The following is a 25129-nucleotide window of genomic DNA, read 5'->3' as shown; positions in this document are numbered from 1 at the left end:
GGGGACTGAGAGTTTGCGTCACCTCTTCTCCCCCACCTGAGGGGTGGGGTTGGCAAAGGTGGGCACACCTCTCCTCCTAAGATGGCTTTTATTATTAGGAGCATATAAAGCATGCTTCTACCCAAGGGTGTCCTGGCACTACACTCTGACTCACAGGAGCCTATTACCTGACTAACCATGTCTTCAGACCCTTTCTAAAAGAAAAGAGCTCTGAGGCATTCCTGAGATGCGACGGCAGGCTATTCCAGGCTTTCGCCGCTGATTCTCCTACCCAAAGTGGGCGTTAGAACCGGTGGGGGCCAGTTGCTGGGAGCAGCAAATGGCTGTTGTAGCTCACAAAGGCAGCAAGCCTTTGAAGTTCCCCCTTCGTGGACCCTGCCCATCCTGGGAAGGAGGCTTGGCATCTCGACCCAGGATGTACTTTGTTTCAGGACCCCGAGAGCGGCAGGCTCTCGACCCAGGGATCCAGAAACCTGTCTAGTGGTGGCAGCTGGCGAGCAGTCACTCAGACAGGACAAAAGAGTTAGATCATTTTTCAGAGAGCATCTTTAAGATGCCCTCTGAGTGCATTTTTCATTTAATCCCTCACTGGCATCAGCGTAGGTTTACTGTGCTGAGAAGTTTTTTAACAAACTTCCCAGTTTTCAGTAAAGCCATTATGGTGCTGTGGAAGAACAATTGTTACTTACCTGTAAACAGGTGGTTCTCCAGTATTGGTGTCTTTCATAGATTCACATGCTTGAATATTCCCCGTCGTCGGAGTGGGAGTCCCACGGTAAATAATATAGCAATATATACAGCCATAATATATATATATATACATAAGTAATCATATAAAACAGAGATATAAGTAAGTAATAACATCAAGAATGTCCCTATATGAAATTTCCATAGAGATACATGGAAAGAGAAAAAAGACATTCGTAGTCTATCTCTGTCATTATGTTAGTCCGAACTCCGGCCAATCAGGCGCCAGCTCCTCTCTAGAACCTTCTCCTCAGAGCTCCTCACCTCAGATTTTCGTAGCACCATAGTGACTCAGAGTGTATGAGGAGAAGAGAGCCTCTGAAGGGAGGAGGGAGGGTCGCATGTGAATCTATGAAAGACACCAATACTGGAGAACCACCTGTTTACAGGTAAGTAACAATTGTTCTTCTCCAGTATTGGGGTGTCTTTCATAGATTCACATGCTTGAATATAGAATAGCTAGCAGTAACAATATCATTGTTTCCATGATCACACAGCTTCGAAATTGTAATGACAATCAATCTTCTTATGCATATGACAGTACTGAATAACTGTAACAGTATAAATGCATCATTATGTCAATTATAAATGGAAACAATATGGAGGAGGGAAGGAAGAGGCTCATCTTATTTAAAAAGATTGCGAAGCACTGCCTGCCCAACTGCAGCATCCTCCTCGTTTAAAGTTGTCAAGCAATAGTGTCTTGTAAACGTGTGTCTGCTCGACCACGTAGCTGCTCTGCAGCTCTGATGCAAAGGCACTCCAGCAAATAAAGCAGTTGAGGAAGACATTGCTCTGGTGGAGTGAGCCCTCACTGGTGACTGCAATGGCTTGTTTGCCTTTTGATGGCAGAAGACGATGGCAGCTGAAACTTAACGTGCAATAGTTGGTTTCGTCACTGGACGACCTTTGTGAAAGCGTCCATAAACTATGAATAGTTGATCAATCCTTCGTAAAGCAGCCGTTCTGCTGATGTAGAATGTTAAACCTAGTTTCACATCCAGGGAATGTAATCTCTGCTCCGTAGGAGTTTGCGGATAGCAAAGAAAGTTCTTAAAATCACTGGTTCGTTAATATGACAGTCTGAAGGCACCTTCAGCAAGAAATTTGGATCTGTACGCACTACTACAGAATCTGGTTTGAACTGTAGGAAAAAGGTGGATTTATTGTAAATGCATGAATGTCACGGACGCGACGTGAAGACGTTAGCGCCCGAAGAAAAGCCACCTTCCAGGTTAGATACTACAACTCGACCTTGTGAATCGGTTCGTACGGTGGTCTCATTAGTTGAGCCAATACGATGTTCAGATGCCACAATGGAGGAGATTTACAAAATAACCCCTAGACGAATTGATGGATAATCCTTGAAGAAACAAAAAGGGAAGTTGAACCATCCTGACGGAAACGGAAAATTGCCGCCAGAAAAAACCCCTAAAGGTTGCATGAGAGAAACCCGGAGTTAGCTAAATGCAAGAAGAACGGTAAAAATTGTTCTGGTGTGGAGTGAAAACGGGTGCACCCCATTAGATGCACACCAGTGGGGAACACTTTTCCACATTAATTTGTACGTTTTCACCGTAGAAGGAGCCCTCGCCTGAGCTAAAATGTCTCTACAGTCCTGTGGAGTATCCAAATGGGCAAATTCACAGTGCTCAGGTTCCAAGCTGATACGCTCAGTGAGGAGGGATTCGGATGACCAATTTTCCCCTTGTCCATCGTGAGTAGATCTGCACGAGGCTGTAGAATGATTGGTTCGGATTGAGACAATAGGAGTAGTTCTGAGAACCATGCCTGCCGAGGCCAACGGGGGGCTATAGAAGTAGATGGCAAGGTTGCCTCCGCATCTACCACAGAAACTCGAGGTACGAGTGGGATTGGGGAAAGAAAAAACGTAGTCAAACAGATCGTACCAGTCCATCAAAAGGCATTGCCCAGAGATCTTTTGTGGGGAAGCCAGCTTGCGTAATCACGGCATTTCCGGTTCTCTAGTGTGGCAAAGAGATCCAGCTGTGGGCGACCCCATCGTTGAAATATCCTCTCTAGAGTTGGTTGATGCAACTCCCATTCATGGGTCGATGAGGAGGACCCGCTCAGGGAATCCGCCAGGATATTGGATACCCCCGGTCGATTAACTGCTGCATATCGTGATGCGATGGTTGATAGACCAATCCCAAATCGACTGAGCTAGTCGAGACAGTTTCGGAGATTTTATCCTGCCCTGCTTGTTTATATAGTGCATGCAGGTTGTATAGTCTGTCTGTATCAGGACTGATTCTCCTTGGATTAAAGGATGAAAAGCTTTGAGAGCCAGCAATATATAGCCATGAGATCCAACCTGTAGAAGTGCCAGGTTTTTTTTTTTTTTTTTTTTTTTTTGACATATTGACCATTTTCCTTTTATTGATAAAAACCTCCAAATGAGCACCCCATCCTTCCAGAGAGGCGTCTGTTATTGTCATGTCTGGTACCATTGTCAGAAGAGAAATGCCTTCCGTTAGATTTAACAGTTGCGTCCACCACCTTTGCGCCAACTTCATCCGATCTGTGACGTTTACAACATCGTTCAAAGAACCTGTAACCTGGCGTTCTTGGACATCCAGTACTCCTTGGATGGGGCGTGTCTGTAATCTGTAATGAGGGATCAATGCAATGCATGATGACGCCATTTTCAGAAAGGACTTCAATATTCTTACAGAAACGGGTCTTTTTGATCTGATAAGGGTTACCAGTCGGAGAATTTTTTGAAGACGGTCTTGGGAGAGAAGTGCCCTTGCTGACACTGTGTCTAAAGTTGCTCCCAGAAAATCCGTGCGATGAGAAGGCAGTAGATGGGACTTTGTGGTATTTATGGAGAGCCCTAAGGCGCGAAACCACCTCCTGTCAAAGATGTGTGTGTTGTAGAAGTTGAACTTTCGATTGTGATTTTAGGAGATAGTCGTCCAGAAATGGAAAGATCTGAACACCCTGGAACGTAGGACGCTACCACAGGGGCTAGCACCCTTGTAAACCCTCGAGGGGCCGAGCGCAGTCCGAATGGTAAACTTTGAACTGGAAAATCCCCTCGACCCACTCGAAAACGAAGAAATTTCCGATGTTGTCGTAGTATGGAGATATGTAAATATGCATCTTGGAGGTTGATTGTTTCCATGAAATCTCCTTGTGAAAATAATCGCAAGATCTCTACATGCGTTCGCCTACGAAAAGAATGTTTCTTTAGATACCTGCTGAGAGCCCTCAGATCTAGAATGGGCTTCCATTCCCCCTTCCTTTTGGTGATAAGGAAGAATCGGGAATAAATCCTTTCCCTCTTTTGAAATCTTGGTACTACTCCTATGGCTCCCTTGTGTTATAGAAATTGAACTTGTAACAGTTCTTTGATATGAGCCGGTGGCAGTCCGGTAGGTGGTGTGGGTGGAGGGAATTCGATGAACTCCAAAGTGTGACCTCTTGCTATAATTTCCAAAACCCAACGGTTCCTTGTATGGAGGACCATTGAAAATAGTACCGATAGATTCGATCTCCAATTTTCTGGGACTGATGGAAGTCATGTCTCTTAGGAGTGTAACCCTTGTAAGAGGATTTTCCTCTGTAAGTCTTGGAAGACTGCTGTCGAGAAGTTTGCTGTTGGTTAGAGGAATATCGGTTTGAACCCTGGTTATAAGGTCGATATTGATGGATTCCTCTTCGAAAATAGAGGTGCCGCGTCCGCGTGCACCCCGAAAGGGTTGTTATCAAAATTGCAATGTGCCCAGAGAGCGAGCAGTATCTGTATCTTTCTTTATCGATTGGAGAGCTTCATCCACCTGATCTCCGAATAAAACCTCTTCTTCGTCATATGCCATGGTCTTTGACGGTTCCGGCAGTTGCTCAACTAGTGTTGACATATCCGCCCATACTTGACGGTCCTAACGACCCAGGATGGCCAAAGCATTAGCCGCTCTCACCATGGTGGAAGCCATCGAAGAGAATTTTCACCCTATGGCATCCAAACGACGTCCACCACGATCAGGTGGTGCAGTGATCGTAGATGCAGGGTTTCTAGCCCGGCGTTGCTCTGCCTGTGTGACTACAGAATCTGGCTTCGCTTGACCAGTGAGGCACGCTGGTGCTCCTAATGGTGATTTGTACCTTTTTCTCCAATCAAGGCACCCGTGCTGGAAGACTATGAGGCCTCCATAATCTTTTTGCCTTCCTCCCCAATAAATTCGATTATAGGGATTGTATGTGTTTGTTTAACAGGCTGATCTTTGAAATCGTACAGGAAATAATCCTTCGTTAATTTGAACGTTCGTGCTGTCCTATCCCTTAACTGGTGGAACTTGCATATCAACAGGTGGTGAGTCACCAGGTAGCACCGGAGAGGGAGATGGTGTTTGGGCATGATAGTTATCCCACTCCGCCATACCATCATCATCATCATCAGCATCGCCACCATCATCGAGAATCTCACCATCCTCCCTGTCCTGAGGAATTTCTTCTTCTTCTTCAGTATCATGAGGAGGTACTGTCCGAGTTGAAGAATGTCTCAGCGGTACTGTAGGTATTACCACAGAAAGTATTGGAGCCGGTACCGGTTCAGATATAGTTGTTGGCACCACTGGAGTAAGCGGAACCACAGACACTTGTGGTGATAAAGGAAAAACCGCCGATTATAGTTGTCACAACCGATTCAGCTAAACCTTCTTCTGAATCTTGATCTGAGTCAGTGGTAAAACAATGGTTAAGGAAGGCGGGAATCCTCCACCGATATAACTTCACCCGACCTTTCTTGTCAAGTACTCGGTGGTAATGGTAATAAAGGAACAGCAGCAAAGGACGAAGTAGTCGCTGTATATGTCGAAGAGATTTGGATTTTTAATGACCTCTGTGCAGAAGTCGTCTTTTTTAAACCCTTATTTTTACCGATGAGACTGCAGTCAACGGGCTCTGAGGCATAGAAGGCTATTGAAGAGATCTTTGTAGACGGAATCTTCTACGGAACCATCGTCGACGGAAACCACCATCGAAAGATTCATTGCCGATGGAACCACCGTAGACGGAACCACCGTAGACGGAACCACCGTAGACGGAGCCACCGTCGACGGAGCCACCGTCGACGGAGCCACCGTCGACGGAGCCATAGTCGACGGAGCCACCGTCGACGGAATCACCGTCGACGGAATCACCGTCGACGGAATCACCGTCGACGGAGCCCTCGTCGACGGAGCCCTCGTCGACGGAGCCCTCGTCGACGGAGCCCTCGTCGACGGAGCCCTCGTCGACGGAGCCCTCGTCGACGGAGCCCTCGTCGACGGAGCCCTCGTCGACGGAGCCCTCGTCGACGGAGCCCTCGTCGACGGAGCCCTCGTCGACGGAGCCCTCGTCGACGGAGCCCTCGTCGACGGAGCCCTCGTAGACGGAGCCCTCGTAGACGGAGCCCTCGTAGACGGAGCCCTCGTAGACGGAGCCCTCGTAGACGGAGCCCTCGTAGACGGAGCCCTCGTAGACGGAGCCCTCGTAGACGGAGCCCTCGTAGACGGAGCCCTCGTAGACGGAGCCCTCGTAGACGGAGCCCTCGTAGACGGAGCCCTCGTAGACGGAGCCCTCGTAGACGGAGCCATCGTAGACGGAGCCATCGTAGACGGAGCCATCGTAGACGGAGCCATCGTAGACGATGAAGCCATCTTTGAAAAAACTGGAAAGTTGAAAACCTCACTAGCCTGAGAACTATGTCTCGTGGGCGACACAGCAGTATTCAAAGAAGAAGAAGTGGCAGATGTCATAGTCAGAGACATTTTCTTCTTTTAAGGAAGGAGTAGGTAACTCCTGTACACTACTGCGTTTTGAGGCTGTGTGGGAACGGCCAGAAGTAAAGTTTTCTACCTCAGAAAATTACTTCATATGTATCCTTAAGTCTCTGGAGCCACAACAAGAGACGGCCTTCCCTGTCTTTCAGAGTTTTTGTAGAAAAAATTCTACAGAATTTATATTCACCCACTTCATGGTAGGGTAAAGACAGTAAATACACTTACTGTGTGGATCTTCTGAGAATAACGTAGCTTTCCACAAAAGAACAAGGTCTAAACAAAGACTTCTTACTTGAAGTCATCCTGAAGAGAAAAAACTGAGCAGAGCTCAGGGAGACTCCCTTTCACACGACGTGCGGTAGAAAATCTGAGGTGAGGAGCTCTGAGGAGAAGGTTCTAGAGAGGAGCTGGCGCCTGATTGGCCGGAGTTCGGACTAACATAATGACAGAGATAGACTACGAATGTCTTTTTTCTCTTTCCATGTATCTCTATGGAAATTTCATATAGGGACATTCTTGATGTTATTACTTACTTATATCTCTGTTTTATATGATTACTTATGTATATATATATATATTATGGCTGTATATATTGCTATATTATTTACCGTGGGACTCCCACTCCGACGACGGGGAATATTCAAGCATGTGAATCTATGAAAGACACCCCAATACTGGAGAATTCGTAATGACAAACTCCCATACCAGATACTCTTTATGGCATTACTGCACTTACAATGTCTACGAATTGACTTAGACACTGTATGGGTACAGGGCTCATGCACCTGTACCCTCACCACTGGTATAGTGCGCCCAGCTAGAGGGGTGGCTTATCTATGCCAGAGCAGTGGAGTGTAGGCATGGCACCCACTTTGTTCTGCACCAAAACACGCACCTTGCAATGGCAGGAGGTACAGGGCCTCCAAGGGTGGCACAATAAGTGCAGCAGCCCCGAGAGGCCTTCTTGGTCACAGTGCCCTGGGCACCTATAGTACCTTTCACAAGAGACTTACATGTGGCCAGGGAGTCGCCCATTGGGTTTTGCAACAGTACAGTTTAGGGAAAGAACATAGGCCCTAGGTACCTGGTTGGCAGGAACCTAGGGCACACTCAGTCAGTCAAAGTACATCAACATAAGATAAAAAGTGGGGGGCAACCATGCAAAAAGGGGCCCTTTCCTACACAGGCCACTAATTGCAGTCGAATAACAATGGCCTTCCTAGGTTTAATTCAGGGAACTCCGTGTAACGGGTTTGCTTTTTATTTACCACTAGATCAGTGGGTGATGATAGTACCATGTGTGTACGCTGGGAGAAACTACAGCAGTTTAAATACAGACAAGGTGACACGGAAAGGAGTATATCAAAGCCAGTTTTTGGAGTATTGTTTAGGCATACATTTAGAAAATAAAAGTTTCTTGTTTTCTCAGCTGAAAACTGTGCTCTGTGATTACGCAGCTTTGAATTTGAGAAGTGCTTCAGTGTAGAACTGCTGGTAGTAATGTGAGCTATAATGTACAGGCTGAGAGTAAGGCGGGAGGTCATACCTCACTATCTCTGCAAGTACCAGTTCCAAACACAGGTTAGGATAATAAATAGTTTATTTTCGTCAGACTCTAAATGAATAAAATTAGGCTAAATATGAGATCATCATTAATAGTCTGTGCTACAATAAAACAAAGCAAACTGTGTTCTGGTTAAAGCAAATGCAGGATATGTTGAAATAACAATTATGTAAAGTGTGCAACAATGTTATACAAGATAGGACGAACCCCCACTGTTAAGTAACTACTTAGCAACATCATTTAATCATATAGTTTATATAGTATAGCTGAAAGGTAAAAGAACACAAAGGGCTCAACAGATGTGTTCATCAGGAAGGGAAATATATTGTTTTACTGAAGTAACCAAGATTGCAACTGAAAATGATCTCATTTTATATGAACTGAATATCTTATTTTCTTCTTTTTTTTGTACTGTGATTGTATCTAAACATTTCCGTTTACCAACTGTACTATGGTGCACCTAAAATTAATAAAGACATTGTTTAAGGGGGGGGGGGGGTAATGTATTAGTAGCAATTCTAAAAATGTACGATAATGGTTCAACTATTTCAGAGTGAGTATTTATCTGATAAGAGGTATAAATAAAGCAATGGGGGTGTTAGAGATGCTGTGACATGTACAGTTAGGGCGGGGAGTGTTAGCCATGTCAAAGTTGCAGTGGGATCTCTAAATTGACTGTCAGGTAGTATCAGTAGGCTCTTGGAAATGCAGAAACCTGGCACCTGGTGCCTAGGAGTACTTCAGGGGAGGTTTGAAAGGGGAGAAAGAGGCATTTTCAAAGTGGGTTCCAGTAACTGGAGGTTCTCCAAGCCAAAGTATTTTTTTTCGGAGTGTGGGGGAAGATTTCAATGCTTACAAATGTTTCTTTCGCTTGCAAAGCGAAAATAAATGTTTTATCTTCTCCATGGCAATGATACTTTATTTTCCAATGGCAACACATGTCCTAAAATTCATCTCCGAGGCAGCAGTATAGTTGCATCTCAAGGCGCAAATAAGTGGAGCCAATGAAATCAAACCTAAAAGATTAAGGGTTCTAAACATGGTATTTCTAAACTAACAAGCTCTGCAAAACAGTATACAACACCCGATAATATAGACTATTGGAGTGCATCCAGGTGCGTATGGTGACAAAACAAGTTTCCCTTGTCCTGCTTAATGAAGGCCGATTTGTGAATTCACATTTGTCAGATACCATATATTTAGGACCACCTATTTAGATAAAAGTAAATGGCGCTGACATGCTCATTTTATCAATTAAATGCCATTAAGTACCACTGTTCAGTCTACCCTCGCATTTAATCTCAACTCAAGCTTCGGGCTAGCAAGGTTCAAGACTCTTGCAAACCACTAAATGACAAGTTCAATTGTGCACAATCTCTCTCTGACATGGCTCAAAAAGGATTAACAGTGAGCACAAAGAGGGCTATTATGATTCTGTAAAAACACAAACACCCCCATTCATGAAGTTGCAAGAGAGAAGTTAGGAGGGTATGTAGAGTTCAGCAGGAAAAGAGAACGGTCATAAACTGGCAATTCACGCTCGCTAAACAAATTGTTTCCCTCCCTTCTTGAGAGGTAAGAGAACCGCTTAGTTTCCAACGCCACAGCCTCATTCGTATCCGGCTTCAGAAACTTTTTCCTGGCAGCCCAAACACCAAAGGTTTGACTGTATCAAAGAATTGAAAAATGAAGGCCATCCCTACCCTGCAGGAAAAAAACTCTTTGCACATCAGGGCCATAGATGTTTGCATTTCAGAAACAACAAAAAACACAGCTTTGGGGGTTTGATACTGACATACCAAAAAATGCTGATAAGTCAAAGCACTTTTGCAAAACTCTATTAATTTGGCATGGCAGCCCACCCCAACATCGGAGATCCTATATTCCTGCTTAGTCAAGATGATATATTTTTAAAAGATCGCCAGGTAGTGACAAGCCAAACAGAACTGCTTGATATGGAAGATCACAAGCTTCTGTCTGTTTCAAAGACAAACACCCCTATTACTAGTTGGTGCCTTTCACTTTCTCAGTTTGTCTAGTTCCTGTACTCACTGATCATGACACCCTACTTCCCCCGGTCTATAAACATCTGCACTCATGGACACTCAGAATACCAAGTCCCACCCACCCTCCCTACCACTGTTAAATGACTTACGCCATTCATCCTCGTTGTCCTGATTCCGGCGGAGCACAGGCAGCCGGCATCCTTCGATCACCTCAGCCTGCAAGTGGGAGAGAGATTACAGTATGGGAAGTGAGATAATCGCATAAAACTTTCTATCAACTTCAAGTGACGTCTATGCATTTTACTTCCATCATATGCTTGTAATGCTTTTACTTAATAATTGTTCTGCTACTCTTTTAAGTAATATTGGTAGTTAGGTGCTACTTAATGATGCTGGTGCCTGTCTTGGTAAATTATTGAATATCATAGATAACAAGAATGGGCTTGGGGCAGGTTGGTCAGGAAATCTTTTTTGTTACTGGTTAGAAATGAGACATGCAAGTTCTGAAATGGCAAGACTCAATTTGAAATCAGAAATACAAAAATACGGGACATTCATTTTTAGCAGGTAACTGAGGCTCACACCTCAATTACTTAGCAATGTCAAATCACGGGGCTTCCACATTGATAGCTGCCTCTGTAATGACAAGAAGGTGCACACAGGCTAGAATCAGCTCTCACTTTCATGCATAATTAAGTCTTATATGCCAAAAAACGACTTCAGAACAGTACTTCACGCACCAGTAATGTCTTCCCTGGATGTGGACAATATTATTTACACCAGTATCTAAGACACCCAATCGCAGCATTGAAAACGTTAAACCTTAATCCTGATGCCCTGTCACAACAAGGGGAGCTGAAAACCACCTCGCAGGACTCCGGATTATGCCTGCCCTTAATGGCGGAGCCCTGGACTGTTGAGATCGGTGCACCTGGGAATGGCTTGGCGCTCCCTGTCCGGGTGGGCTTGCACGCAAGATGGCGACCGCGGCCTGAACGCTGCGGCTGCTTCTGACCCACAGGGCCGGCAAACGACTGAGCTCAGGCGGGGGCGTCCAAATTGATTGGTGACCACCTGTGGGTTAATGCGGAGGAGAGAAGGGGCCGAAGAGAAATGTATTAGATGAACTACCTGGAAGCGCTGACCCCCAGATGAGCGCCAGCGGAGTCAACAAAATGTCGCCCTAGGGAATGTGTTGGATGGCGGCCGCGTACCACTAACGCCCGCACCGACTTCCCCAGCCCTCCGGTGCCTCCTGGATTCCTAATGGGGTCTTCCTGCCCCGTAGCACTCGTACAGAGCGCCTGAGAAGTAGCGGCGACTGCTGGGGGACTCCCGGGATTTGGCGATGCTCCGCGGTGGCTCTGGGCGGTAGGGCCGGTTCCATTGCGGAGGTCTGGCCCACTCGAGTAGCCGGCGCGGACGGGACGTCCCTGCTGTCAGACGTGGCTGTGCTTCTCCCCACTGAGGCCCCAGAGTTGCGGTGCGGGGGGGGGGGGGACAGTGGCACGATCCTTCGGGAGCGGTCCAAAAAAGAAAAGGCGGTGTGTGTCGGCCGGCAGAATGAGCACTGCTGCAGATGGGCGTGCGCTGCCTGAATCTGGCGCCCCTCAGGAGTAAAACAAACACCAAGTAATAGGGAGGCTAAGGGAACGTTTAAAGACCAAGCATGGATATATTCCCCAAACAAGGACTCTCAACACAAACAAATATCCATGGGTCTAATGAGCCTAAACAGACCCTACACATAAGCAGAGACCATTAAACATGTAAACTTAGAAAAGGAAAATCCTAAAAATAGGACGGGTTCCCATCACTCACCGAGGTGACATGCTTCATCATCTGGGATCTCCTCCTGGTTGCAACCTGGTGCAATCAAGGACAACAACCTCCAGACTAAGGGGGGGGAGCTCACGGATGTTTTCAAAGAGTCTAGTGTTTACTAGGATATACTAAGATCCAATAAATGTGAAGATTTGCGATGAATGTGAGTGATGGGCGCAGTGCATACGTGTGTGAAGTGAGATTAAAATTGGGTAGCAAGAAGGAAAATAGTTTATTAGTTATTTCTTGATAACCAAATAAAAAACAGTGCAAATGCCGTTTTGATATAACTGCAGAGGTGTATAAACAAGGTCTACAAGTGTCAGCCATGCGGATTGTATATGATCCAGGCCTTCCTCAGGACCTCAATATGATGTTGCTACTGCGTGATCAATAACTAAAAGTGAAAAGACATATAGTGAAAAACTGAAAATATAAGGTTGGAACAAATACAACCATATGACCTGATAAGTAGGTCCTCCGCAGAATTTACAGGATGCTGATGGCTCCCGTATTTCACGAGAAAACAACCTCACCTGGCGTCGACTCAGGGAATGAGGCCCTGCTCCGTCTGTCGGTACCCCGGGCTGCTCCTCCGAATGCGGCTTAGGAGTTGTTCACTATTATTCTTTTCACTTTTAGTTATTGATCACGCAGTAGCAACATCATATTGAGGTCCTGAGGTGGGGGGCCACGGGGGTCAGTCGGGCCTAGGGTCTCCTACCTGCCTTCAACCTGGAAGTTGTGGTCCTTCTGGCGCAGTGGGCCCACGTTTAGTGGATACCGCCTCTGCACTGTGGTGGGAAATCACGGGGGTCTCCCTCCTAATCGCGTTGTGGGGCCGTTTGTGAGAAAGGGCCATCTTTCTTGCATGGTATGCCCCCACTTTTTGCTGAATTGCTGAATGTACTTTGACTGAGTGTGCCCTGGACTCCTGTCAATCAGGGGCCCAGGGCCTATGTTCCTTCCCTAAAACCCAAATTGGCAAACCCTGGCCACATGTCAGCCCCTGGTAAATGGTACCCTAGGTACCCAGGGCCTTGTGACCAGGGAAGGCCTCTAAGGGCTGCAGCACTTATTGTGCCACCCTTAGAGGCCCTGTACCCTAACACAAACACACTGCCCTTGCAGGCTGAGTGTCTGGGTACAGGACAAAACAAAGAGTCAACATGGCCCACATCCCTGTGTGCCATGCCCACAACCTACACTGCCCTGGCATACATCAGCCACCCCTCTAGCTGGGTGCCCTATGCCAGTGGTGTGGGCACAGGAGCATGAGCCCTGTGCCCCTACAGTACCCAGGTACATTCCTGGGCACTGTAAGTGCAGTGCTGCCATTTAAGAGTATATGGTGCTGAGAGCTCGTCAAACACGAACTCCACAGCACCATAATGGCAACACTGAAGACTGAGAAGTTTGGTATCAACCTTCTCAGCACATTAAACCCGCACTGATGCCAGTGTGGGATTTAATGTACAAAGCACTACAGAGGGCTTCTTAGAGATGCCCCCTGAAACCTGACCTACAATCCACGTCTAGTCTGAGAGGCTGCCTAGGCTACCACACAGCAGCCATGTTGTTGGGCCCCTGGGTGGAGAGCCCCCGCTCTCCTGGGCCTGCAACAATGCACATCCTGGGCGAGGTGCTAGGTCTCCTCCCCCAGGATGGGCAGGGGGAAGCTTCAAAGGCATGCCGCCTTTGTGAGCTTCTCCAGGCCACTTGCTGTAAACAGCAACTGGCCCCCACCGGTTCTGACCCCAACTCTGGCGGGAAGACTGGCCGGAAACCCTAGGTAAGCACAGGGGATGTGCCAGCCTCTGCCAACCCCACCCCTCAGGTGGGGAGGTGAGGTGTAGCACATCTCCGGGCTCTCGCCATCTTGAAGATGGGAAGCTCTGCCCAATCAGGACTAGGCTACTGCCCCCCTCCCACAGGAGAGTGGCAGGATAGGGGGTGTACTCACCCCAGGGCAGGGACCCATTGGTCCCTGCCCTTTACCTACCTGTAACGCCCCTAAATCTAGTATTTAGGGGCACCCTGAACCTTCCTTCCTCAGATTCCAGATTCCAACAAAGCAAAGAAGAACAAGAAGAAAGAAGACCTGCCGTGCAGCTGCTAAGAAGAGGAAGACACCAACTGCTTTGGCCCCAGCCCTACAGGCCTGTCGACCCTCGAACCTGCTACTGCTAAATCCCGGCACCTCCTGTGGCCAGCAACCTCACAAACCCCGGAGGACCTGGCTACCTTGTGACTCTAAGCATCTGGGACTCCCATGAGCAGTGGCTCTGCTCAAAGCAAGTTTCTAACCCCTGGCATCAAACCGGAACCGCAAACCCTGCACACTCTGCATCCGCCAAGCCTGGCCTGTGCCAGAGTGGATAAAGACCCAGAGGACATCCCCACGGCGACTGAGACCCCGAATCCGGCACCCAAGAACCCACTTCGACGCTCCTGACGACGCCCGCAGCCTCAGAACCAGGGACCCGCCCCCCAACCGCGATCAACAGAGGGTAAGATTTCCTGACATCAAAAGGCACCCCGGCACCCTGCGGCCCCCTATGCCCGACTCCTGGGTACCTACCTATCCCCCAACTACCCAGCTTACCTCTCAAAGTGGTGGTGGCACCCGAAGAATCTTCGTTCCCGAGCTTGCAGCCTTTGTTCGTCCTTGAGCTTTCCCATTGAAATCCATTGAGCGCCCGAAGGCATAGAAGCACCCTGCACCCAGCCGCCCGAGTGGCCCTGGCAGTGCAACTTCTACTCCTACCTACTTCCCCATTTGCCCTGAGCAAGTGACCAGGAGCCCAGCTCCCACAGTCGCGTGGCCTGCTAGTCAGCAGCCACCAACCAAGGCCCCCCTGCCTCCCATAGGATAACATTGGGCCTAACTCACTCTGCACCCGGCCGCCCCAGTGCCGCTGAGGGTGTAACAACTGTACCAACCTGACCCTGGGAGGCCCCTGAGTCTGTGCCCAGAACCTTAACTCTGCCAGTCGAGTACTTACCCAAAAGCCGATAACTCACTTTTCTTCCATAGGGTAACATTGACTTGTTTCTTCTGAAATTTCTTCTAAGTGTGGAGTTTCTAAAACTTAAAATATTCACCTAAAATCAACCGAGTAACGAAAACGGAAATACTCACCTGCTATTAGGAGAGATCCCAGTGCTGGATCTTGGTGCCCAGCACTGACCCTGAAAAGTACTCACAACCGTACTTACCACTAACCCAATTTTCTTCCATAGGAAATCATTGACTGTTTTCCTGTGAAATTTCTTCTGTCGATTTTTGCAAACTACAAATATTCTTTAAAAATTGCACCAACTGTGAAAACGTAATTACTTATCTGTTTTAGATAGAGGTCCCAGTAATGAGCCTAGGAGCCCAGCCCTGGATTACAAAAGTAACGAGAACATACTTTACCCGTAACTTGAATTTTCTTCCATAGGGAACCATTGACTGTTTTTCTATGAAATTTCTTCTAAGTGTCGATTTTACAAACATATAAATATTCCTTAAAAATCGCCTGTACAACTTAAACGCAGTTTCTCAACTGCTTACAGGTGTTACACTAGTGCTGGATCCAGGATCCAACACCGACCTAGAAAAAGTAACCATAACCCTACTTACCTGCTAAGTGAATTTCCTTCCATAGGATAACATTGGTAATTTAATTAGCAAAAGTTTCCAAGTGTCAACTTTTAAAATAGCTAAATATTGCTTAAAAATCACAACAGTAACTAAAACGAATTTACTCACTTGTTTCCAAGAACTGTCCCAGGACTGAATCTAGAATCCAGTCCTGGAGTTAGAAAAGTAATCCTGAAAGTAATCAGTTGCAAATAATTTAAAATTCACATTGAGCTCAATGTATTACTGTGTGGAAAATTGTGTTGCCTATTGCAACAAAACTGTAACTATTATCTGCAAAAGTCAATTGCCTATTGCAAAGTATTTAACTAAAGCATCTCATTCTGAGAAAGTATATTTTGATACCTATTGTTGGTTCTAAAATAAAACAACCATATATTTTTTATATAAACCATTGACCTAGAGTTCTTGAGTGCGTGAGACCATTTGCTGACTGAGTGTGTACAACAAATGCTTTACACTGTCCTCTGATAATGCCTTACTGCTCGACCAAGCTACCACTTTAGAGAGTAAGGTTATATCTAACTTTAACCTCTGCCAAACCTCTGGGGACTGTGGACTCTGTACACACTGTACCTATTTGGGAACAGTATTTACAGAGCCACTTTCTCACAGCGTTGCATGGTCCAGAGGCTCTCGCGACGGCCTTAGGGGATCACCGGGGACTGCTCCACCACCCCCGCTGGCACACAAGCTGTTTCCTGTACCCCTCTTTGAAGCCCCCATTCAAAGTCTGGTGTGTTCTTTGTCCCCGGGTTGGTGCATCCTTGGCCACTGGACCGGAACTGTTGGTGGAGCCCACGCCACAAGTAGTGCATTTGAGATGGGGAGAACCCAAAGGAAACGGGGGTTTGCTGTCCTTAGTGTGGAAGCCCCTGGAACCCACTCTGGAGAGGAAGATGACTTACCTGAAGCCAGTGGAGACCCGGCCTCCCAGAAACCTAACTTGGCGGACATCATGTAGGCCATAAAGGCCTCTAGAGAGGCGCTGGAAGGGAAGATTGATACTATCGGCACGGACCTCAGCCTGCTCAAGGATGACAATCGCAGGCTTAAGGACAGAGTGTCCAGCAATGAAAAAGAGTTGAATAGCCTGCCGGAATCTGTCCAAGTTATGAGCCGCTCCCTCGCTGTTCTGGAAACTAAGATGAAGACTTTGGAAATGCGCACCGAAGGCAGCAAAGGGAGGTCGCGTCAAAACAACATCTGAGTCATTGGGATTCCAGAAAAAAAGGAAGGGATAAATATGGTCCGTTACTTAGAGGACTGGCACCGATCTGTAGTGGCTCCAACGGGGCTCTCACCCTTCTACACCCTGGAACGGGCTCAGAATCCCAGCTAAACTGCCAGGACAGGGGGCTCCCCCACGTCCTGTTGTGGCCCGGCTTCTACACTTTCGGGACAGGGATCCCATTTTGTAAAGTGCCCGCCAAAAGCAGTAACTGCGCATTGATAATAGCAACGTCATGATCTTCCCAGACTTTACGAGAGAGGTGCAATGCAGCAGGGCGTCCTTCACTGCTGTCAAGGCTAAATTGCGCACACTGAACTAGCCCTATGCCATGTTATTTCCTGCTCGGCTTCAGGTGGCAGACCCAACAGGGACTCGTTTCTTCAACACGCCGCAGGAAGCATGGGACTGGCTTGACACGCGCAGCCCGGCAGGTCAGAGCGCCTCAGCTCCTGGGACCACACAGCATAGCCCTCGCAGTCAAAGGGCTGGATCCAAGACTCATTCACCCAGAGAACTTAGTCTTGAACGTCGTAAGGCCCTCCAGACAGTGATATCGCACAGCCACAAAAGTCCTGGCTCCCCTCTGAGTGGACGCCACACTGGAAGATCGGAGACCTCGCCGGACCGCAGCGACAATCCAGGAGTGGACATGCCGCGGGTTACACCCCAAACGGCTGATGATCTCATGTGAGGGACATGGGATCACATCCAAAGTGGCCTCCCCTCATTGTGCTCTGGGGTAGTGACAGTAAACCAATACCTCCCCTACATTGCCTGAAGGGGAACACCCAGTTGAAAAAAGGGGCTTGATGGTTAGTTCAACTACGGGGGGTGGCACTGTGGAGTACCGTGGTTCTTATCGGGTGACTAACCCTTCCACTGTCACTGGACGATGGTTTGTGTTACTCTGGTTTGGAAGGGGATTCTTTTTTGGATACCTGTTCTGGGGAGGGGGAGTTGGGGTTGTTACTATAGTTTTTTTTTTTTAAGGGGGCCCAGGCGTGTCACGGGGGTAAAGTTTTTTTAAAGAATGTACACATAGGCCACACCAATGGGATCCCCATTAGGCTTGGCTTGTCTCTCTTGGAATGTGCGGGGCATGCATTCTATGGTTAGGAGCCATAAGATACACTCCTACCTGATCCGCAGAGGCACACAGATCGCATTCCTCCAAGAAACTCACATGCTAGCAAAGGAAGGGAAGGCGTTGCAACGCCACTGGAGGGGTCAGGCTTATTACACCAAGCTCTCTGCCTTTGCGAGAGGCGTGCTGATATGGATAAGAGCAGGAGTTCCATTCCAATGCATGTCACAACTGACTGACCCAGAGGGCAGATAGGTGGTGGTCTCCGGGAGGCTTGACGGTAGGGACCTTACCCTGGGTAGTATGCGCCCAACTCGGACCAACCGGCCTTCTTCTCTCTTCTGTCAGGAAAACTGGTGACTATCCTCACGGGGTCGGTACTACTAGGGGGTGACTTTAATTGTACATCTGACATTGACCTTGACCGCTCCCACCCCCCACTCAGACTAGATGCCATACTGTGTTCAACTGATGTCAATGAGGGGATGGGCTGTAGCGAATATCTCACCAGGACACTATCCGATCACAAACCTGTCCTGGTACAATTTCAAGGGTCATGAGCGCGCCCCTAAATTCCCACCTGGCATCTATGTCCGGAGACTTTAGACGATTCAGCTTTCCGTGCTACAATTGGCACAGCTATCACTAACTACTTTCAGGACAATGGGGGCACAGCCACGTCCTCCCTAGTGGAATGGGACGCCTATAAAACAGTCCTTAGGGGGAGATGCATATCTGAGATGGTTGGAGTTAGGAAGATTCTCCTCCAAGATATAAAGAGGGATGATGTGCGCCTGCGGGCCCTGGAAAAGGACAGACCCGAAAAAACAGGTAAACAGCAAGAGCTACTTGTGGCTAGGGAGGCAGTAGCCACACAGGTAGACCGACTGCGATGCTTTGATTACACAAACTACATAACTCGAGCACACTCGGAGAGGGATAAATCGGGGGCCCTGCTGGCCTGGCTGGCCAACCCGGCTAGACGGGGGTCAGTCATACTGGAGATCAGGGATCAGAATGGGGTAGCCAGGTATAACCAACAAGGGATCAATGACATTTTCGGATTATACGGAGCTTTAACGCAGTCAGATGTCCCAACGTAGGAGCTGCAGGAGTTCACGCACGGGGTTAAGCTGCCTGCGCTGGACGAAGATACAGCACTCTCCCTAGGGCGCGAGATCGAAATAAGGGAAGTGGGTAGTGCTATCAAGAGTACGGCCTGTAATAAAACTCCTGGTTCTGATGGTCTCCCGATGGAATTCTACCTCGCATATATTGACCTCTTGGCCCCCACACTCGTACAATTATATAATGATGCCATAAGACTTGGCAAACTCCCTGTCTCCACTAGGGAAGCGGTCATCATCCCTCTGCTGAAAGCGGGCAAGCAGGCGTGGGATAAAACAGCGTACCGCCCCTTATCCATGCTTAAGCTCGCCATTTAAAAAAAAAAAAAAAAAGCTAAATCTTAGCCGCCCGTCAGCTTCCACACATGACCACCATTACACATGAGGACCAATCCGGGTTTATACCCACTAGAAACACAGCGCTCAATATCAGAAGGCTCATGCACTTCCTGGAAGCGAACACCTACTGTGGCGAGACTGCCACGATATTTGCAGTGGACATAGAAAGAGCCTTCGACTGTCTGGAGTGGGCTTTTCTATTTCATGTGATGCGAAAAATGGGGCCAGGGGCTAGCTTTGTGAGTTGGACGGCTCTTTTATACACTGACTCCACCGCCAGTTTCAGGGTGGGATGGTGCATGCGGCAGGGCTGCCCCTCTCCCCATTATTATTTGCGCTGGCGATGGAGCCCTTAGCCGCACATGCCAGATCAGGGCGGGCTTACCGGGGCCTTGACGTAAATGGACAGGTTCATTATATTGCATTATATGCTGACAACATTTTGCTTTTCCTCGCTGACTTGAGACCTGAACTCTTGGGGGCGAAAAAATTGCTCCACACTCTTAGCAGAGTAGCAGGATTAAAGGTGAAATGGTCGAAATCTTGCTTTTTCCCGGCGCGTGGGAATAGAGTAGGCCCGCAGCACACAGAAGGGGTGAACTGGGAGGACAGATGCCTTCCCTACCTGGGCACGCTTATTTACCACAAACAAGAGAACATTCTTGAGGGTAATATTGGGAAGGCCATCAGAGGGACAAAAGCCAACTTCGAATTCTGGGGATCCCTGACACTGTCAGTAGCCGGTCGTGTGGCCCTTCTAACCAGCATTGGCATAGCCAATAGGTTTTGCTTTTGGGACCTTATAAGTATTTAGTTATGCAACTGTTGCATGGCTAAACACTTATAAGGTCCCAAAAGCGAAACCTATTGGCTATGCCAATGCTTTTTTTTAGGCTTATGAGCATGACGACAGATTTGCAACGGGGGGTGGGGGGGGGGGGGGGGGGGGGGTGCAATTTAAGAGATGCGAGCGGGTTCCATTTAAGTGAAGTAGGGCCAGGTTGCCTTAATTGTGGTTGAAGTGTGGAGCAATAAAGGAGATCGGTGAAGGGGGATTGTGAATTGAATTATTTTTTAAAGCGAGTTGAGGTGCCTGCGATATCCCGGGAAAAACAGTGGACGGGACGCGGAAGAGTCAGCCATTCAGTGGCACCAGCAAGGGATAGAACGTAGGGATGGTTTACATGAATTATTTTAAAAAACACATGCCAAATGGGAAGGGGATTAGGTGGGGGAAGCAACTCGGAGAGCAAGTGTAAGGGGAGAGCAACTCACAAGAAAGAGAGTAAACAAGCGGCCGTGCTGCTGCGAAAGTGATCGCGATCAAACATCAAAGCCGCAAAAGCGGAAAGTGAAAGTAATCCTGGTCAAGCGCGGCGCGCACGCCCACGCACATGCACTGTAGCTTTAGGCTGGCCTGGTAGCACTTTTTGGAGCCCTCTCAATAAGTCTCGCCAGACCAGCGCATGCGCTGGATCAGGCGAGACCTAAAAATGGTAACCCTCCTGAGACTCTTGTATTACTTTGGGACCCTTCCGATCTGGATTTCAAGCAGCTTCGCTCATTGGTCACAGCCTTCCTGTGGGGCAAGGGTAGACGAAGGGTGTCGCTCAGTACACTCATGAGACCTAGAGCAGAGGGTGGCCTGGCGGTTCCAGACTACGAGACCTATTATTTGGCAGCAAAATTCCGATGGCTTACGCAGTGGGTAGCGAGGGCCGTTTGGGGAGTTGAGGGGTGCAGGGAAGATCTCGGGCTCCTGGTATTGCTGTCCCGTATTGTACTACGGCTCCCGGTTAATACTGCGACCCTCACCCTGGAACTCGCCACGACACGAAAATGCTGGCACAGATACTTGCACAGAGCCTCTATTAAATGCCCTTACGCGCCAGAAATACCACTGGTCATGTGCAGGGCCCTACCACACGGTGGCAATTGGAAGAGACTGGACAATTGGGGGGGGAGCAAGGGCTGACTACTATAGGGAACCTATATGAAGAGGGTGCCATGATCCAGTTTAATGACCTGCAAACCCGTTTTGACCTTTATGGAGGTGATTTCCTGCAGTACACGGCCCTCACTGCGGCTATCAGGAAGCACTGGGGTAGAGGACTTACAAAACCACCAACTTCCATGGGCTGCCAATATGTTGTGATGGCAGCAGGCACTTTTAAAGCAGTGACGTGCCTCTATAGGTGCAGGACGCTGATGTAACGCAGACAGCGCAGATTTTAAACACATGTTAAGGGGGGACCCATTTTTAGACAGTTACTGGGAGGAGATGATAACAACGTTATCAGACCTCACTGATAGAGAGCTGGAGCCAACCATGGCTCATTGTATATTGCACTGGTTCCCCCACACGTCCAAGAACAAAATTACTAGCAAATTCATAGACCTGGGTCTGTTCCTGGCCAAGCGGACCATCACCATCCAGTGGAAGGCGAAACAGGGTCCCAGTATAGCTAAATGGAAAGCAGAATTCCTAAAGTGGGCAGAATGTGAGGGAGTAATTAGGCTACAAATAGCGAAGCGAACCAAGAGTGAAAAGGCCCTAGAACGGGCGAGAGCCTGGGAAGCGCTTGTTGTGACACTTGAATCCCCCGAAGCGGAGGAAGATGCCGCATCTGTAGAAGGCCCTGGAGCAGCTATGGACTAATGCCTACGCAGCTCTAAGACCACTTTGCCTCCTGTTTAGTAAAGGTGCTTCCCATGCGCGCCAGGTAACATTCAGGGGCAGCAGCCCCCTCTACGACTTAGTCACCCCACAGAGATAGTAGTCCCATTGGTTTATTACAGATTGCACGTAACTGACACGCCTGGGGGGTGGGGTGAAGGGTGGGGGGTTGGTAGGGGATGGGAAGGTTCACTGGTTGCAAATATTTGTTGTGATGACCGTATGCAATGCCCGAACAGTTGATTATGGACATCGCATGGTGCTCCAGTTATGCCATAGATAACCTGCATTGCACTGTGACGTTGATTCCTACTTGGGGTATGTAACCGAACCCCCCTTGTTATTTCAGATGTACAAAAATCAATAAAAATTGCTTTAAAAAACGCAGCACTGAAAAAGAGTCCTGCATAGGACACAGCGACGGTCACCTTTCAATTAAGGCAATTTGTAATCTGTACAGCGATTGGATAGTATAGCCGATGTACATAATGTCGCTTGTACTATGATCAAACTGGTGGCTCTTTCGGTCTTTGATGTGTACCCGGGCACTATTGTGGTCGCTTTATTTGTATCGCACTGCTGTCTCAGGATAGACGCCTGATTGTTACATACTGCTCTACAATTATTAATGACATGACTCTGGCATCACATTGTCGTCAATGTAATTCTTATGTTATAGTATGATGTTCTCAATAAGTATAAAACGAATAAAAAATTTAAAAAATGTATATATATCTAAAAAATAAAAAAAAATAAAAAAGTCCTGCATGCCACCTCACGATCGGAAATTCTAAGCAAGTATGACGATGCCTTTAGCCATGCTGCGAGGAATCCAAATGCTCACTCACTTACACCAACCTTAAGATGGGTTACCCCATCATTATATATTCATATAATTAATGTATGAGATTGCCTTTATTCAAGTGCTGTAGGGAACTACACAAAGCACAACAGAGCAGTATTGGACATGCTTTTATCCAAAAAGTTCATGTTGGCAGGGAGAGGCTTCTGGCGCTCATCTGACAGAAAAGTTAATGTCCCTGGATGGCCAGCACAATACTGATAGTCTTGTCATTGAGAGGCTAGATACAAAGAAGTGCAAGGAGGACGAGAATACAAGAGTTTTCTTTTGCTACGTACCAAGTACTTGGTACACATTAAATGATCACCTGCGCGACTTCGATTTGGTAGTATCAGTGAGGGCCCACATATTCAAGGAACACCTCACCCACAACGTATAACTTCTCATGCAGCCCCAACACTGTGTAAAGTTGAAAAGCTATTCTTGTGCTGGTATCCCCCCACTGTCATGTTGGGCTAATGCACAGAGCACTGGCTACTAAGAAAACCTTCAAAAGAATGTTTAGTATTTGACACACACTAAGATTAATACAGCTTGGACTAACAGCTAACAGGGGTGCAAATGCACTTGAAGCCAAAATGCATGCAAGTTGGAAGTACTGCTACAAAGCTTAATAGGTCTCTGTAACAGGAAGAAAACACACATAGTGGATTCTAATCTTAGAAAACCTTAAAATCTTAGAACCAACCTCTTGTCTTTCTATGCAAAATCGGACACCAAACAGGATTCAAAGTGGAGTATTATAGCCATACCAGAAATTCCTCGTAAAAGCCCATAATTGTGACTCCTATTAAAGCACTACTTTAGCTTAACAACTGCCCACTGCTTTAGTTTGCAGGCCCAAAGTGTGAGACTGCATTACCAAGGGCCCTTTAAATGTCATGCTACAGGCACATTATCGGCCTGTTCTGAAGCTAGTGGCCCAATTCCTACATTTATCTTGGCCTCACTTAACCCTTTCACTGCTAGGCCTTTTCCTCCCCTGTGCTAAACCTTTTTTTGGCTATTTGGGGGACTTTGCGATTAGGCCCCTGTAACTTTTTGACCACATAAGGTATCCACACCAAATTTGCGTCCTTTTCTTCCAACATCATGGGGATTTTAAAGGTACCCCGGGTTTGTTGATTCCCCAGGAGGGGACCCAGAAATTAGCCAAAAGACAGCGATTTGAAAAGTTATATATATATATATATATATATATATATATATATATATATATATATATATATATATATATATATATTTTTTTTTATTCACTGAAAAAACCATAGGTTTCAGGCACGTTATAGTTAGGAATTAGCATTTAAAAAACCTTAGAAATTAACTGAAAAAACCATAGGTTTCAAGGGGCGTTATAGTTAGCTGGACTTTTTACTTGTACAAAACCATTGAAATTCCCCCGTTATAGTTAGTTCAGCTAACTATAACTCACGCGCCCGCAATGCACTGCTGATGACGTCACATATTACACCACTCATGACATCACTGATGACATCATCCAGTGAATGTGTGTTTTTCTGAAAATTACATATGTTTTATATATGTATATCTCAAGGTCGATGGAAGAATAAACGGGTATATAAGTGTCTAAATGGATAATTTGTTTTTGAAAAATTGATTGTATAACTGACTGATTAAGTGTATCTTAGTGAATACATGGCTTAGTGAGTAATGTTTAAATATGCAAATATCTGTATCAGTCTCTCAATTTGTGTATAAGTGGCTGCATGGGTTGGTGAGTAGCTACATGAGTGTCTATATAGGTTATTAGTTGTTTTTTTCTGTATCAGTAGGAGTGTCTGTATGGTTCGGTGGGGGGTATTACGTAGTGCATAGGTGCATGAATGAGTGACTCGCTGTTTGTATGTGTTGAAGACAGCCTGTGTGCAGAACTGTATGGGTGGATGAGTGTGTGCATGGGTGTGTTAGTGAGTGAGTGACTGTCTCAATAGTGTCTTTGTGAGTAACTACATATGTTTTAAACTAGTATATGTGACTATTGGTGTATATAAGTGAATATATGTGAGAGTGACAGATTGGAAGAGTTCCTGTATGAATAAGTATGTGTTTCTATAAGTGATTGTTTAAAAGACTAAGTATGTGTAAGTTTCTGTAGAAGTAAGTGTGGTGGTGTGTGTATAACTGTATATGCAAGTAAATGGATGTTTGATTCTTTATTCTTGAGTGACTATGTGTGTGAGTAACTCTATGGATGAGTGGCGTTGTGTAA

At 47.0% G+C, this 25129-nt stretch overlaps 1 protein-coding gene across 11 annotated transcripts in view; it reads right to left on the bottom strand.

Moving 5' to 3' along the window:
- Nucleotides 1-25129, bottom strand: part of KAT5 (lysine acetyltransferase 5) — a 688762-nt gene that overhangs the window by 649179 nt on the left and 14454 nt on the right. For all 11 annotated transcript variants that reach the window (XM_085625846.1, XM_085625847.1, XM_085625849.1 and 8 more), the window contains exon 2: nt 10253-10319. In XM_085625846.1, coding sequence (XP_085481972.1) covers nt 10253-10319 — 67 coding nt within the window. The remainder of the gene's footprint in view (nt 1-10252; nt 10320-25129) is intronic.

This window comes from Triturus cristatus, chromosome 9 (assembly GCF_964204655.1).
Source record: "Triturus cristatus chromosome 9, aTriCri1.1, whole genome shotgun sequence".
Lineage (NCBI taxonomy): Eukaryota > Metazoa > Chordata > Amphibia > Caudata > Salamandridae > Triturus > Triturus cristatus.
Note: the sequence above shows the minus strand (reverse complement) of the source record. Positions and strands in the feature narration are given on the sequence as shown.